Genomic DNA, 15,678 nt, shown 5'->3' with positions numbered 1-15,678 from the left:
GGTTGTGACACCTGTGAATGTCATACGTTAGTTACAAGGAGCTACAATACACCTCTGGTTGGCTGGATTCTGACAATTAACGACAGAAGTGCCCACAGGAGCGCCTGGGCTGGGGGAGAAGGCTTACGCTGTATCGCTCGGAGCCGAGGAATCACCGTAGGGCTACTAGGTGGACTGGAGCTACTGCTGTTCAAACTCCTCCGTTTGTCCAAGTGGGGAGAGGCCTGCACGGTGATTTTATGCTGGAAATCTGTTGGATACGGAAACAGTGAGAATTGAGGTTTCATGGTGTTAAGCTCCACCCCCGGCCACTTTCGTCTGCATGAAGCAATAAAAGGGAAAATTGCCCAAGGGTAAGATGGAAGTATCTCTTGCTGTTTCTTGGTTTCCTTCTTCTCTTCCATCCAGGTTTCAAGTCCATAAATAACGACTCAGAGCCTAAGATATGCTAGGTATGGTCGGACACACACTCACAGAACAACGAGACAGTGGAAGCATCCTTTGGGAGAAGAGTTATCGTCGTGTAGTCGGACATGGTTCTAAACAAAATTGGAAGAGGAAACACCTTGGACTTACAGGAGCCCTGGTTCTGTCACTAACCGACTGTGCACCTCAGACCACTTCAGGAATCTCTCTGAACTGGTGTCCTTAACTGTGAGACAGAAACAACCAATATCGCACAGATTGCTATGGTGATTAGAACAGAAAATGCAGGTTACGGGGGGTTCAGGACAAAACACTCCTTCAAAGACTCCCCTTAATCTATCACATTTCTTCGACTGTCCACTCTTCATGAAACCTAGTGTAAAAATACTCTGATTTCATTTCCTTACGTAGTCTCCCATGTTGTATAAAACTTACGTTAAAATAATCGTTATGCTTTTTTTCTCCCTGTTAATCTGTCCCTGACAGTTTGATTTTCAGACCCACCCAGGGACCCGAAAAGGGTCAGGGGAAACTCCCTGGCCCTGCCCCAGTTAAAAGCAATTTGTGGTCAACATGCCCTACACATCACAGTTAATCTGACCTAATCATGCAATGGGTGTGCCAACAACATGGGAATACACAGAAGGAGGAATAATAGTACCAGAGGGAAGCAGAGGGTGTCTGGGAAAACTCTGTCAACTGTAAGAAAGTTACCAAAACCTTAGACCCAGGTAAAAGAAATTACTGGGTGTTCTTTCAGAGTGCACAGCTGAGCTTAACCTTTGACTTTCCACTGACAGGGCTAATTTTTACATCTCAGCAGGGGCAGAGGTTAACTTATAGATTCTGTCTGGTGGCGATATAAATAATTTCTGTCTGGTGTGAAAGACGATCCTAAAGGTTATGGTCACTGCCCTTCTGGGCACTAACTCTGTTTGTATTTAACCTACCGATCTAACCCTAACGTTCCCTTATTAAATTGCCCGTAAACACTTAGCTCCTCAAATTCTCATGGAAACCAACTGTAACTGGTTCTCCGGTTATTAACGAGTTGAATAAAAATCTTTGACACGTATCTTTTTCCTATTTGCAAAAGAACTATAATTTTCCCTTCTGAAAAGGATACACTTTAAAGAACTTTAGAGAACCACCCAGTGTTTGAAATGAGGGGGAGCTGGAATTTGGTAGCCCAGACAGCCATCCAATCATTCATGTTGGATACCTGCTAATTTTTAATACTGTCCCCTCCCTCCATATCCAATTAAACACAGAGTATATTGTAAATTTGAGGCTGTAGAGTCATGTCAGAGCTACAGTTGAGAAATGTATATTCTGGCTTCTGGAGGTAGGAAACTCCACATCAGAATCCCAGCTTATCATTTCCAAGCCACATGAATTTTCGGTAGGTGACCGACCCTCCTGAGGTCTCAGTATCTTCATATACAAAAATGGATAACAAATGATGATGCCTACTTTGTAGGACAGCTATGAAAAATTAAATACAAAGAAGTATAGAAAATACTTAGCTCGGGGCTCATGCTCAATAGGTTCATGTTAGTGATTCATTTTGTTTGCTCAGCCTCCACCACATCCATCATTCCATGCTGAGCCTGCCACATTTTCTCTTGATTTTCTTGCACCTCCCTCCGGGCCCCTCTCGTCTGGCTCATAGCCGTCATGTGCAATTTAAAAATGTATGCCAAACCATGTCATTCCTCTGCTGAGAACCCTTCAAAGGCTTTGCATTAATTTCTATTTTTTTTTGAGAGAGAGAGAGAGAGAGACAGAGAGAAAGAGCATGAGTGGGGGAGGGTCAGAGAGAGAGGGAGACACAGAATCTGAAGCAGGCTCCAGGCTCGGAGCTGTCAGCACAGAGCCCGACGTGGGGCTCAAACTCACAAACTGTGAGATCACGACCTGAGCCGGAGTCGGCACTTAACTGACTGCGCCACCCAGGCACCCTGCATTAATTCTTGTTAGAGATCAAAATGCGAACACACTTGGGGTTCTTCACGCCTCCAGCCTCCTCTTGTCCTGTTTTCCCATCACTTGCTACGGTCTGAACCAGGGATCGGCAAACATTTTCTGTAAAGCGTCACACAGGAAATGTTTCAGGCACTGTGGGCCATGTGGCCTCTGTCACAATTCCTCAAATCTGCTGACTTAGCGAGAAATCAATCATACAACAGACATACATGTGTTCCAATACAACTTTGTTTATGGAAATGGCAATTTAAATTTCATATAATGTTCATGTGCAATGAGATACTATTCTTTTTTTCAAGTATGTAAAAGTGCATGAACCACTCTTAGCTCATGGGCTGCACAGAACAGGTGGCAGGATCGATTCGCCCTGGGCCTACAGTTTGCTGAGTCCAGGACAAATCACACGGGTCTTTTCAATTCCTGGGGGGCACCAAGCCTTCTTTGCATGTGCTCTCTTCCTTCTCCCTCTGTATTCCATCAAGTCTTATTTCAAGTCTCAATTTACAATTTTTGCGAGGGCGCCTGGGTGGCTCAGTCAGTTAAGGGTCCGACTTTGGCTCAGGTCATGATCTCGCAATCTGTGAGTTCAGTTCCTATGTCAGGCTCTGTGCTGACAGCTCAGAGCCTGGGGCCTGCTTCCAATTCTGCTTGCTTCTATCTCTGCCTCTCCCACACTCACATTTTGTCTCTCTCTCTCTCTCTCTCTCAAAAATAATTATTAAATAAAAATTTTTGTGAACCCTTTATTTTTTACTCTCATATATATATGAAGTATATATATATATATATATATATATACACACACATGCACCTTTATATATATATATATATATATATGTATATATATATATATATATATAAAGAGAGAGAGAGAGAGAGATGGAGAGCGCACATACTTGGAGCAGAAGAGGGGCAGAGGAGAGGGAGAGAGAGAACCTTAAGCAGCTCCGTGTGAGGGGCTTAATCTCATGACCCTGGGATTTTGACCTGAGTCGAAATCAAGAGTCGGACACTTAGCCACCATGCAGGTGCCCCGAAGTCTCAATTTAAATGTTACTTCTTTAGGATAACTTCCTTGATCTTCACAGAGCAGGTGACATCTGTCTACTAATCACTGTCATATGACTTTTCCTTCATAGCAGTTGATAATTTTAGCACGTAAAGAGTATTTAATTATTAACCTAAGGGTCACTCCCCTCCCAACACAGTGCCAGCTCTATACTGGCCACAAAGACTCCATCACAGTCCTAGCCCAGTGCAGGCTGCTGAAATGCCACGCCTATAAATAGTACTTTGTAAATCTCCACTGAAACAATATTTTATCTGTCTAAGTTTATAAGTAACATAAGGGCAGAGATCATGTTTATTTTTTCATAATCGCTACTACTTGATCATGGTAAATCCTCAAGTATTTGTTGAAGGAGAAAATGGTGTAAGGTTTTACAATAGAATCAAACTGGTGCTTACTTACAGTTAATTGCTGAGAAATAGAGAGCTGGGTGAGGGGTGGTTTGGAAGACAAAACACGTGGAAACAAAGTACAAAATGGGAGGCTTCCTCCATCTACCAAGATCTGACCAGGCAGAGAGCAGTGTGAGTGAAGAGTGGATGCGAGAAGGCAGTTCAGCAGGTGACAGATCGGACTGGAGGGTGGAGGAAGGGTAAGAGAGAGATTCTTATCTGTAGGCATGAAAGCGTTTAGTTTAGACGGAAGTGCTCTATGAAGGTTCAACCAGCCCTACGCTACGTCATACCAGAGCAGAAGGCCGGTGTGTTCTTGCAGCCCTCAGAACTAGAACACAGAACCAGGCTACAACATGGACCCAGGGGAACACATGATGACCAGGTGACCAACAGAGCAGGTCTGCGAGGCCAAGGAGGAGGAGCGAAGGGCCAAACTGGATTTTAACACTATCTAAGATTCGGAGTGCTTCTGATCTCCTGAAAAAGTCTTAATAATTCCTCTCTCTCTCTCTCTCTCTCTCTCTCTCTCTCTCACACACACACACAAGAACTCTTTATGTTTTAAACAAAAAGAAAATATACTTTTTTTTGAGAGACAGAGAGACAGAGAGAGAGGGAAGAGATCACATGTGTGGGGGAAGGGCAGAAGATGGGAGAGAATCCCAAGCAGGCCCCATGCTCAGCACCGAGCCCCACTCAGGGCTCGATCTCACTACAGTGAGGCCATGACCTGAGCCAAAATCAAAAGTCAGACATTCAGCAGACTCAGCCATCCAGCAGCTCCCAAAATGCCCTTTATTATAAATATCCTTTTCCCAATAAGTCAGGGAAAGGCTGGCTTTGTTGTGTGATACATTTAGGAAAACTGGCTGATGCTGTTTCTCTTCATACTTGAGAGAGTAATTTTCTCAGGACGAGATGATCATGGGGTCCCCAGGCTTTTGAGCAGAACTTATACTTGCATTTTTATTGGCAGTATTATGTTTCATGACAGTCTCAGTGGGAATAATCATTCTGACTCTGCGAACAGCAGCATTCGCACACACACACACACACCCACTCTCCCATTTGCACACGTGCAGCAGAGGACTGTCGGTGGGCTTTGGCATTTCTGAAGTGGTTAAAATCAGAATCCCACTGCCTTTGAAATATATCAATGTTTGAAGGCTTCAAACCTTCTTTGCCTTGTTTTATATGTTCTGAATATACAACTTTGGTTTGAGGTAACCATAACGCAGACACGTGATATCAAGTGGTCACCGTTGAAAAATAGCCATCACGATCACTCTAAAATTCCAACAAATTCCAAGAACTCATAGAATACACTTTAAAAACTCTTAGATGGTGCTGTCTCATTCTGCAGGCATCTACCCTTGTTTGGTTAGTGCCCATAAAGGCCTGCCGCTGGGAAGAATGACATTGGAGTTTTCTAGCACTAAGTCATCCTAGCTATAAATAGTCCTAAGACTCAAAGTCATCCTCAGTGATTCTGAAGGACAAAATTATGAGGAGAGAATTGTTCTCATTTAATAACAAGTTTGTGAAAGAGGTAGAGGCACAGATATTAAAGGCTGGTTTGTAGGAGTCTCCAACATGTTTCTGAGAAAAACAGTAAGCTAGTTACACAGAGGGAGAAGTTCCTGCAAAAGGGGCTCAAGTGATTTGGCGCCCTGAAAACCTGAAACGAGCACCAGCGCCACTGGGTCTGCTGTCTAGCAGGTGTGTCCTCCTTCATACTGTGCCACTAACTAGTGCTAACATTCGGGAACTCAAAGAATTTTCTACAAGACAATAACTTCCTTGATCAGGCGCGTTCAGGGTGGTATAGCCATAGACGCCAGCAACAATAAGTTCCTTGGAGGTGCAATTGCTTTCTCTTCTACACTAAGCAAAATTCCTGAAGCAGATAAATAAGTATTGTTATTATTATCATGCTCTCTTTGGATCTTGAGATATGTACCCCCTATCTTGGGACACTGTGCAAGTAAATTGTGTGTGTGGGGTGGGGGGGAGGAGTGAAGAGTTGAGGGATTTTAAAGAGAAACAGAGTTTCCATAGTGGTAAACAGTGTGACAACCATGTAGTGTCACCTTGTGGCCAGAAGAGGTGAACCCCATGCTAAACTAAAGAAACAGTCTCATTCTTTCAAAATGGATTAGGACTACAGCAGATTTTTGGGGTGTTTTAACAGGCATCTTCTAGTAAGCGCCATAAGGTATATAAATGTATAACTAAAATTCTCAGAAAGAGAAAATCCAAAGAGTGTAATCCAGGAACAATATAAATCTAGCAAAAATGTCAAATATATTCGGTCAGCTTCGAACGATGACAAGATATTGGCAAAACACGATTTGAGAAGAAAAGCAGGGGTGAAAGCAACCTCAGTAATCCTGAGATATTTGCTTTAATCACCCTGCCAATAAAGAGTAAAGAATCACTGGAATGATTTAATATTTTTCTCCCAGGTTTATTCTCCATCAGTTTCTCATCAGTCATGCCCCTCCCACGTCTCCCAGGGAATCAGTGAATATTAATTAGGATACCACAGATAGAAGGCTGACAGAGCTAAGACCTAGAGAAAGCCCACACCGGGTGCCTCTCTGAATTTTTCTGTCACCTACACTTGAAAGCAGAAGACTCATCATAAATAAAACAGTCATTTTAAATTGTGTGTGACCCACAAGACAGCACAGTCCGCGGTCCCCCAAGTTACACTCTGGCTAAAAAGCAAACATCCAAAAAGAACCTGAAAAATGATCTTTCTTCCCTCTAGAGAGGTCAAAGGTAAAGGGAAGAAGGACCCACACGCAGCCTGGTCTCCCTTTATCGAACCAAATAACCAATGATATATATTGTGCACTCATGATGGCCACATATCAGCAATTTTCTGATCAGCTGAGGGCATCGGCAAAAATCTGAAAAGTCACATTATGTTGGGAGGCTTCCAGTACTTCATAATAAGTAATTTTCTAAGACAATTTATACATACGTTATATAAAACAAAACTGTTGCCGGGGCACCTGGGTGGCTCAGTCGGTTGAGCTTCCGACTTCAGCTCAGATCATGATCTCACGGTTCGTGAGTCCAAGCCCCATGTCGGGCTCTGCGCTGAGAGCTCAGAGCCTGGAGCCTGCTTCAGATTCTGTGTCTCCCTCTCTCTCTGCCCCTTCCCGGCTCACACTCTGTCTCTGTCTCTCTCTCAAAAATAAATTAAAAACATAAAAAAAAAGAAAACTTGTTACAGTTACTTAAGATCAGTTTCCACATGCTTAACAAACATCTTAGGAAAACACTGGAATGCTCATAGAGCACAGTAAAGTAGAACACATAGATAGAGAGATGGCGATCAGGAGAACAGACACATAGATATTTAATGCACATTCCGTGAAAGTGAGGCCAGCTTTGTTCTGCCACTGCTCTTCCACAGTATTAGAAGAATCATAGAGGGGCATTTGTTTTTTCCTTAAATCAAGTATAATATATAACATTAAATAATTTAATTTCACAAATTGATGTATGTTTGATATTTTCTATTGTTTAGTTTCTTTACTAAACTAATGTGTGTAAACATGTTATAATGTTCTAAAGTGTCACTGTTTTAAAATCCAGGAGGTCTAAAACTGAACCAGTAAATCTAGGGAAGCTTCTATAAATATTTACATCTCAGATGAAAACTAGCAGGAGTCTAATGGAAGCGGTTGATATACTTTGTGGAAGGTGCAGACAGCATCCTCAGTATCCTAAAGGACGCTGAAATTGTCCCAAATGAACCCAGTTACCAGACGGCACGATGGAGGTCCTCGTGGAAGCAACTTAATGACAAAACAGCAGTAGTTTGGTTGCTCACAATTTTCACCCGGCCATGCAAGGTGGAGGGCTATCAGTTAAAATGGAAGTCTGTGTTATTTCAAAAGGAGGAGTAAACCGATTAATCCATTAACACGAGAGCCTGCAGAGACCTATCTACTCAGCACGCAATGCTCTGCCCTGCACGTCTGATGCCGTGTTGCATGTGAATGACCATGAGCTGCAGCAAGCAAGCAAAGACAGTACTCACGCAGTGCCTAAAAATACCATCCTGCCACCTCTTCCCCGGGCTAGTGAAAAAAAAACAACAACAAAGCAGCTGATTGTGAAACACCAGGACGAAATCATACCTGAAGGTAAGCTGATGCGATGTCCATCTTTGAGCTTTAACCGACTCCTCCTGAACTTTCCCTTCCTCTTCTTGACGTTGGGCTTCTCCTGGTTTAACTGGAATATCAGAATGTTGAGCTCCCGCTCCAGCACGTCGATCTCCCGCTCGGCCAGCTGCTGCTCCCGCCGCTTCAGCAGCGCCTCCTGGGACTTCTGCTGCAGGGCGGCCCGGGTCAGCTCCTCCTCTCGGGACCGCAGCTCCTGGGGCACAGAGACCATGGGTGTAAGCAAGGATTGGGGTGTCCTCTTCTCCAGCTCAGCCTCCTGGGGCAGCAGCCTTGGCGATCAGGGCAGTGGGAGCTAAGAGCTCGCCAGCCGGGCAGGGACTCAGACCACCACCACGGCCTTGCACGGGCTCCACCTGCTCTGAGTCCTCTCTTCATCTCAGGGCCCCCAAAAGGCGTGGCTAATTTTTTCAACCCGATTTTAACGTTTCTCCCTCCTCACTGCTGGCCCTCACAATCACCGGACACAAAGTGTTCAGTAACATAAGGCAACGGAGTGCAGAGGTGAACGACCTTTTTGCCAAATAAAGCCAAGTGGCAAGGCTTGACCGATTAAAGGAGAATTATTCTACCTACGAAAGACCACAGTTCAGATCTCTCTACCTGGGAAGAATTTCGTTGGGTTATTTGGGGATTTGCATAGGTGTTAAAACATCACGGTGGAGATAGAAAAGCAAAGCTAATAGGTTAGACATCAGCTGAAGGCCCATTAGAAATGAAGATGAGCATCCCTAAAATTGTGAGCCACTGCAAAATGAACTTTTCAGGAGCCCATGGATGAATGTGACGTATCACTTCTGACACAGAGCGCATGAATTAGCTCATGAGAGCCACTCAGTCACAATGCTTACTGATTCAAAGTCTAACTTCCAAAACTTGGTTTTGGTTTCAGAATTGTTTAGCTTCACAGAAAGCCTATGAATTGAAGTTGAGTTGGGAGTATCGACCCTCCCCATCCCTGCCTTGCCATCGAAAATCCATATATATAATTTTTGACTCCTGGAAACTTAACCACTAATAATAGCCTACTGTGGCCGGGAAGCCTTCCCAATAACATAGGCAATTAACATGTATTTTGTATGTGTATTATATAGTATATTCTTACAATAAATGAAGCTAGAGAAAATACAGTGTTATTAATAATAATGAAAAGATGTATTTACAGCCCTGTGCTGTATTTATTGAAAAAGGTCCACATAAAAGTGGACCTGTGCTGTTCAAGGATCAACTGTTTTTATTAGGAAAACAGTACTCATAGGAAGACCAAGAACTCTACCAAGTTTTCAAATCACACCTCCATTCTTATGTCATTTCTGTAAAATGTTTTGTTCTTTACCAGAGACATAAGTGCTCCTTTCAGTGCTGAACTTCTTTCCCTTCTGGATTTCCCTGCTACTAAATCAAGCAGTCACGCAGAAATCAAGGCATCTGCAAACTTTTATTCATGCTGTTCCAGAAAGATTAATCTCAGACTATCCTACACACCGGAATCTTTGTTGAGAACCACAGAGCTTTGAGCTAGGGCCTCTGAGAGCTCTGAGCAAACATGTCAGACTTTATATGAGCAAGCTGCCTGGGTACAGCGCTCCTCAAGAATACTGATACAGGAAACAACACGGTAAAAGAGAGGCTTGTGGAAGAAACCAGAGCTGGGGCGTGGGATTAAAATGTCAATTCAAGTCTGCTAATCCCGTGGACTTTTTATAGAAGGGCTCAGAGAATGCCTGGGGGCTGGCAGTACAAGTGTCACCGAGGAAAACACAGAAGACCCTCATTCTGTAAATAAACACAATGATATCAACAAGAGACTGAGGAGTCTAAAAATAAAAAAAATTACTTATTCAGATCAAACAGATTCTGAATTTATTATAAATTTGCCAAAGTGGGTTGAAATTCACCTTTGAAACATTCGTTAAATTTATTTTCTCTAAACTAACTTTACAAAATCGCAAAAGATTTACTTAAGGCCAGCTGATAGTCAGGTCCCTTCTGCTAATATGTGCCAGCTGATTCTTATTTATAAGCAGATCAGTATTTCTTCATTACATTATGCCAGACATAAATTACTATTTATTATGTGAAAGGAAAAGAAAGTGAAGAAAATGCTACATATTAGGGAAAAATTCTGAAATTCCTTATGTAACTGATTGCTTTTTCCAACCAATTCGTCCAAACTGGAGATCTTACTGTTGTGTATTTGGGGACAGAAGATAGCTGCCAGTCAACTTCCAATTTCTAACTCATTACTGTCTGCCCCTTTGTTAAGATATTACTTTTCAGCGGTGGTGATATCAATCCAATTAGCTATTGTGGAATGAAATGGCATAAGGAACAGATAAGGTCAGAAAATTCAATTAGGCCTTTTGTGTGTTACTACTAGAATAATTGAAGGAGAAACCATTTTTAATTCCGGGTTCCAGGTGAAAATGTGGATCCCCTGGTGATGACTTCATAAATTAAAAAAAAAAAGTCACTCACCCAAGACTTCTTAAGAAATAAAAGAAGTAAGATCAGAGAGAAAGCAGCCAAAGCACTCTTCCTTCTGAATGAATTTTAAGACATTCAAAAGTAAAAGAACAAAAGAAGCCTGGAGTGGTAGAACCCCTTTGAATACTTGGAAATTATGAAGCATACACAAAAATTCTTTTGGTTGCTGAGATTTCTAAGCAGTAATATTTGTTTAATTACTTGGCACAGGCCAGCCTAGTAATGGCAAATCCAGATTCCTGGCAGGAGATGTTAATCATTAATGGTAGCATGCCTTCCGACAGTGGTTCAAAAACAGGTGCATGGACCCAGTGCACAAAGACAGACACACAGAGATAAGAAGCCAGGAATTCAGGGAGGAACTGATAGCTGTGGAGGCTACAGTTTACTGAATAACGCAGAGCACAGCCAAGTTACTGACCATTAATTCCAAGTCTGACGCCTCCTACCTTAAGCAATCAGTGAACAAGAAAGGGAGATAGTGCACGTACACTGCACTCTTGACTCTGTCGAGAAAGACGCAAATAGAAGAAACCTTTGAGCAAAATACAAAACAAACCCAAAAAGCATTATATAGTCTCTTTAATTTTGAGTCAAAGGCTCACAAGATACTGTAAATGCGATATTTCAAGGAGCCCGGTGCAAACATCACATAAAAAGCACAAAGACACTCCCAAAGGACAGCTCAAAAATGACTCCAAAGAATAACAAAGAAACCACTGTAAACCCCCAAATGGAAGTCAAGCCACACATCCTTGAACCACGCTTTTTGACTTTTACACAACGTATAGTAAGAGTTAATTCATTGGATCTTTCTATCTTGCAGCATCATAAATATCAATAATTTAAGGTAAGCAAACTAGATAAAAAATCATAATTATTCATAATGTCACCTCTAAATTTTAAATCCTGTGACTTCTTTTATCTTTCCTCTAAGTCCACTCCCATTCCCCCAAACCTTTTTTTTTCTTTCTGTTAAACATCTAATCTTAGAATTCCTGAAAACAATTTGGGGAAGTGTAAAAAAAAAAAATCAGTATTTTTCTCTACCATTTTAAGTCAACAAAATGTATTAAAGTTTCCAAGAAAACGTACTAATAATATTGCTGAAAGTAATCCTTCGACGAAATGCAAGATTTACCAAGTAATCTGGCTGGTCATTTTCAAGCATTCTCCTGCTCAGAGACCAGCTTCATGAATGCCTGGGCCAGGGACTGGCAGCGCTGTTGGACCTGCTCTGGTTCCCATCAAAGCCACCGCTTTCTTTGGCACTTGCCAAGTAATGGGCACCGCTCTGAGCCCTATGTACCTACCACTCAGTAAGCCCCACGCCCCCCAGGGAGCCAGCAGCAGGACTGTGACCTTCAGTGCGGAGGAGGTCAGCAGGGAGGGAAGAGCCCCCGGGGCCAGCCAGCTGTCTGGCTCCAGTCTAAACCGCTTCTGCCAGACTGCTATGGATTTTGGCACTCCACTAAAAACTTATGTTAAAATAAGGGAGGGGTGGGTCTATCATTGTTTTTAGAATTCCATTTAGATATCCCCTTTGTCTGTGTGGATCCCTCGAGGGAAGGAAGCTGAATGCAGTCCACTAAGCCGCCCTCTGCTCTAAGCATCAGAAAGTTGTTGATTCCAAGCCCACGGTTTAATCCCCAGAGCTCTGACCCAAGAGGTCCTACTTCCAAACTCTGCAGCGTGAAGCATGTCTCCTCCCTCCGAGTTCTTCCAGTATTCCAGGTAGCCCCTGCAATTACCCTTCCCTTCTGCGCCCCTTCTGTTCTTTGCTCAGACTTGATTTCCAGCTCCTCCTTCTGCCTTCCAGGCCACCTTCCTTGGGGGGACTCTTAAAAACCTGATGGGGACAATCAGACCCACCGTCTAAGGTTGCACCTGCCTGTTTTGTATTTTCCAGCTTACAAAATAGTGAAAAATCCAAAGGGCTGAGTTACCTAAGTCCTTACAAAATAGTGAAAAATCTAAGAAGGGGCTGAATTACCTAAGTCTACCACTTGGGGGAAAAAAGGACTTTAGGAAAAAAAAAGTGACTCCAGCAGTTCGCATATTTCTCTCTAACCTTTATTTTGATCATTTAAAATTAGGAAATATTTAAAATATACTACAATTAGAGAGAACACTAAACACCCATACACTAACCGTCAATACTTAACATCCATTTCAGATCCACTGACGCCTCCTGTGCAGCGCGCTCTACACCCTACCTGCTCCCTCTTCTTGTTAGCTGTTCCTCAACTGCCCCTAACCCTCCCTCATCCACGCCTTAGGTCTTTCTGTACATCTGAAGGGCACTGGTTCATGTGTTTTATCAACTTACATAAATGGTATCTAGTGTAACTATCCTTCCTCAACTCGCTTTTCCCCCTCAGTCTTACGTTTGCAATTTATCCACGCTGAAACCTGGTTTGCAGATTTCCAGTCTGAATCAGTACTGAATACCCTGAATCAGTATATGGTAGTGTGGGTGTCTCTTCCCTGTTCACGGACACGGAGGCCAACCCCGGGTTTTCACTATCACAAACCATGTTCAGAGGACAACCAAAACTCCCTGGTGCACACACGTGGGCGTCTCTTAAGAACAGATAAGTAGAAGTGAAGTAGCTGAGTGAAAACCTCTTTGATGGCTTAAGGTTCAGAATAGATTTATAATACACACTTCCAAATTCCCTGTTTCCCTTGAGAGAGCGATAATGGTAGTAACGGTAATCGCTAATATCGCTCACTTATTAGAATACATATTAGGAGCATATTAAGAAACTTTGCGCTGGTTAATTGAATGTATTTATTTACTGTCTACCAAGGGCTGAGTCTCTGTTCAACGTTGTGGATGAGAATGTATTATATGACATCAAGCAATTACTGCTGCTTTTAGAGATAATAATGACAAGAAAGTTATTTCTAAAATTCTTAACAGAGATGTTAAGATTCAGAGGTAAAAGGACAGGAGTTGAAAATTTAAAGTATTCCATTAAAAAATGATAATGGGAAAAAGAGATGTACAAAATGACAAAACACTGACAATTATTAAAGCTGGTGAATTTATACAAAGGGTTCAGTATGGTATGCTCTCTTCTTTAAAAACTTTGTTTTTCCTTTTGAAAATTTCTCTAACCAAAGATCGTTTCTTTTCCAACTATACATTTCAAGGACACTTCTGTTTTGTTTCATTTTAGCCGAAAGATAAGAGTCAGTAACTATTCATGTCTGAAAATCTTTTATGATGATGCTAACGGTATTATTGACTCGTGTTTTCCATAATCCTCATAAAAAATCTTGTGCAATGCATGCATCTGTCTTACCTTTTCCTTTGTTCTCAGTTCATCAAACATTTGCTGAATTTCTAGCTTCCAGTCATCTTGCATGGAATGAAAAGATTCCTGAGGCATGTCAGTCATGACCGCCTTTTCAATGGCAGTCAGTTGTTCAAGGATTAGGGCAAACGACGGACGGATGTGAGGGTCTTGCTGCCAGCACCCTGAAAGAAACCAGGACCACGTCAATTCCATGCCTTAGCATCGGCCAGATTTTCAGCCATGTTGATGGCGTCTGATGAAGATCTGAAAAATCAACTGATGATGACTTGAAAATTTTCTTTTACACAGTATCCATGGCATGTATACTACTTGCTCTTAGGCAAGGCTGTTTTTCTCCTTTTATGACATGAATACTGGATGTGTGCCTTCCAGGCCTTCCCATGAGCTGTGTGAATCAGGGGCCCAAGCTGCCCTGGCCGGGTGATTTACAGATACAGAGTTCTAGAAGTTGACCCAAGAAAACCGAAATCTCTAAAATGTTATACTCACATGAGAGGCTCTAAGAAATGACCTCGTAATGAAGCAAGGTAACTAGCTGTTTACAGAAGGAGTTAGTTAATTTTTAAAAGATAAGCACCAACTAGATAAGGTCATGGCAAAACCACGCCAGTTAAGACTGTAAAACATTTTTGATCATTAGGTAGAATTTAAAATAGTAGAATGGAGCCAATGAAATTTTGTCTTTGAACTCTACTGGTGTATGTGGGGAGAACTTTATTACCGTTCAGTTGTACATAAATGAGTCACTGATAAAACTGGATTGTTTTTTAAAAAGTATCTTAGTCCATCAATACTTTACCTGACATCTGAGGCTGGAGACAAGGTTTCTAATTCAAAAATTGGTACCGTGGCTTGAAAGCATTTGAAAATAAGAATCACAGAAAAGTACTCTTTTGGATACAAAATACACAGATGTTCTCCTGAGTGATGTCCCCTGCCTCCACAGACACACAGAAACAGAGGTGCTCAGATACCTTTCATGAGCTTGGCAAATGGCTCGGGGCAGGTGGACGGAATGGGCAAAGTGAGCTTGTTCACAGCTACCCCGTAGGCCACGGCAAGTCCGTCGATGCCACGGTAGGGGACTTCTCCGGTGAGCAGCTCCCACAGCAGGACTCCATAGCTGGAAAGCAAAATTGCCATGAAGTTAAATGGGTCAAAGGGTGTCTTTTTCTTCCAAACACAAATGGTGGCATCAGAGCCCTCATCCAGCTCTGATGAAAAATCTTCTCTTCTGGGGTGCCTGGATGGCTCAGTCGGCTGAGCGTTGGAATCTCTTAATTTTATTTACTTATTTATTAACAAGTCACCTTCCATTTTATTTAAGTTTTTACTTATTATTTATTTTGAGAGAGAGACAGAGAGAGGGGGATGGAGAATCAATCCCAAGCAGGCTCTGCAACTTCAGCACAGAGCCTGATGTGGGGCTCAAACCCACGAACCGTGAGTGGAAATCAAGAGTCAGACACTTAACCAACTGAGCCACCCAGGTACCCCTAGCATCGGACTCTTGATTTTAGTTCATGTCATGATCTCATGGTTCGTGGGATCAAGTCCCACATGGAGCTCCATGCTGGGCGTGGATCCTGCTTGAGATTCTCTCTCTGTCCCAACCCTCCCTCATGCTCTCTTTCTCTCAAAAAAAAAGAAAGAAAGAAAGAAAGAAAGATAAAAAAGAGGCCTCTCTTCCAACAAACCCTTCAGTGGCACGTACTCCAATGTAAGAGGTGGGCTCTTCCAGCGAACCCCCCGTTTAAACACACACAAGCACACACCTTCCCAGAAAT

At 42.5% G+C, this 15,678-nt stretch overlaps 1 protein-coding gene across 2 annotated transcripts in view; it reads right to left on the bottom strand.

Annotated features, from left to right (window-relative positions):
- The window catches only part of MAP3K21 (mitogen-activated protein kinase kinase kinase 21), a 56,153-nt gene that overhangs the window by 18,920 nt on the left and 21,555 nt on the right, over positions 1-15,678 (bottom strand). For both annotated transcript variants that reach the window (XM_029914879.1, XM_029914883.1), the window contains exons 3-6: positions 14,866-15,014; positions 13,877-14,052; positions 8,034-8,274; positions 128-250 (exon numbers count right to left, since the gene is read on the bottom strand). In XM_029914879.1, the coding sequence (XP_029770739.1) occupies positions 128-250; positions 8,034-8,274; positions 13,877-14,052; positions 14,866-15,014 (689 nt within the window). The remainder of the gene's footprint in view (positions 1-127; positions 251-8,033; positions 8,275-13,876; positions 14,053-14,865; positions 15,015-15,678) is intronic.

Source organism: Suricata suricatta, chromosome 2 (assembly GCF_006229205.1).
Source record: "Suricata suricatta isolate VVHF042 chromosome 2, meerkat_22Aug2017_6uvM2_HiC, whole genome shotgun sequence".
In the NCBI taxonomy this organism is placed as follows: Eukaryota; Metazoa; Chordata; class Mammalia; order Carnivora; family Herpestidae; genus Suricata; species Suricata suricatta.
Note: the sequence above shows the minus strand (reverse complement) of the source record. Positions and strands in the feature narration are given on the sequence as shown.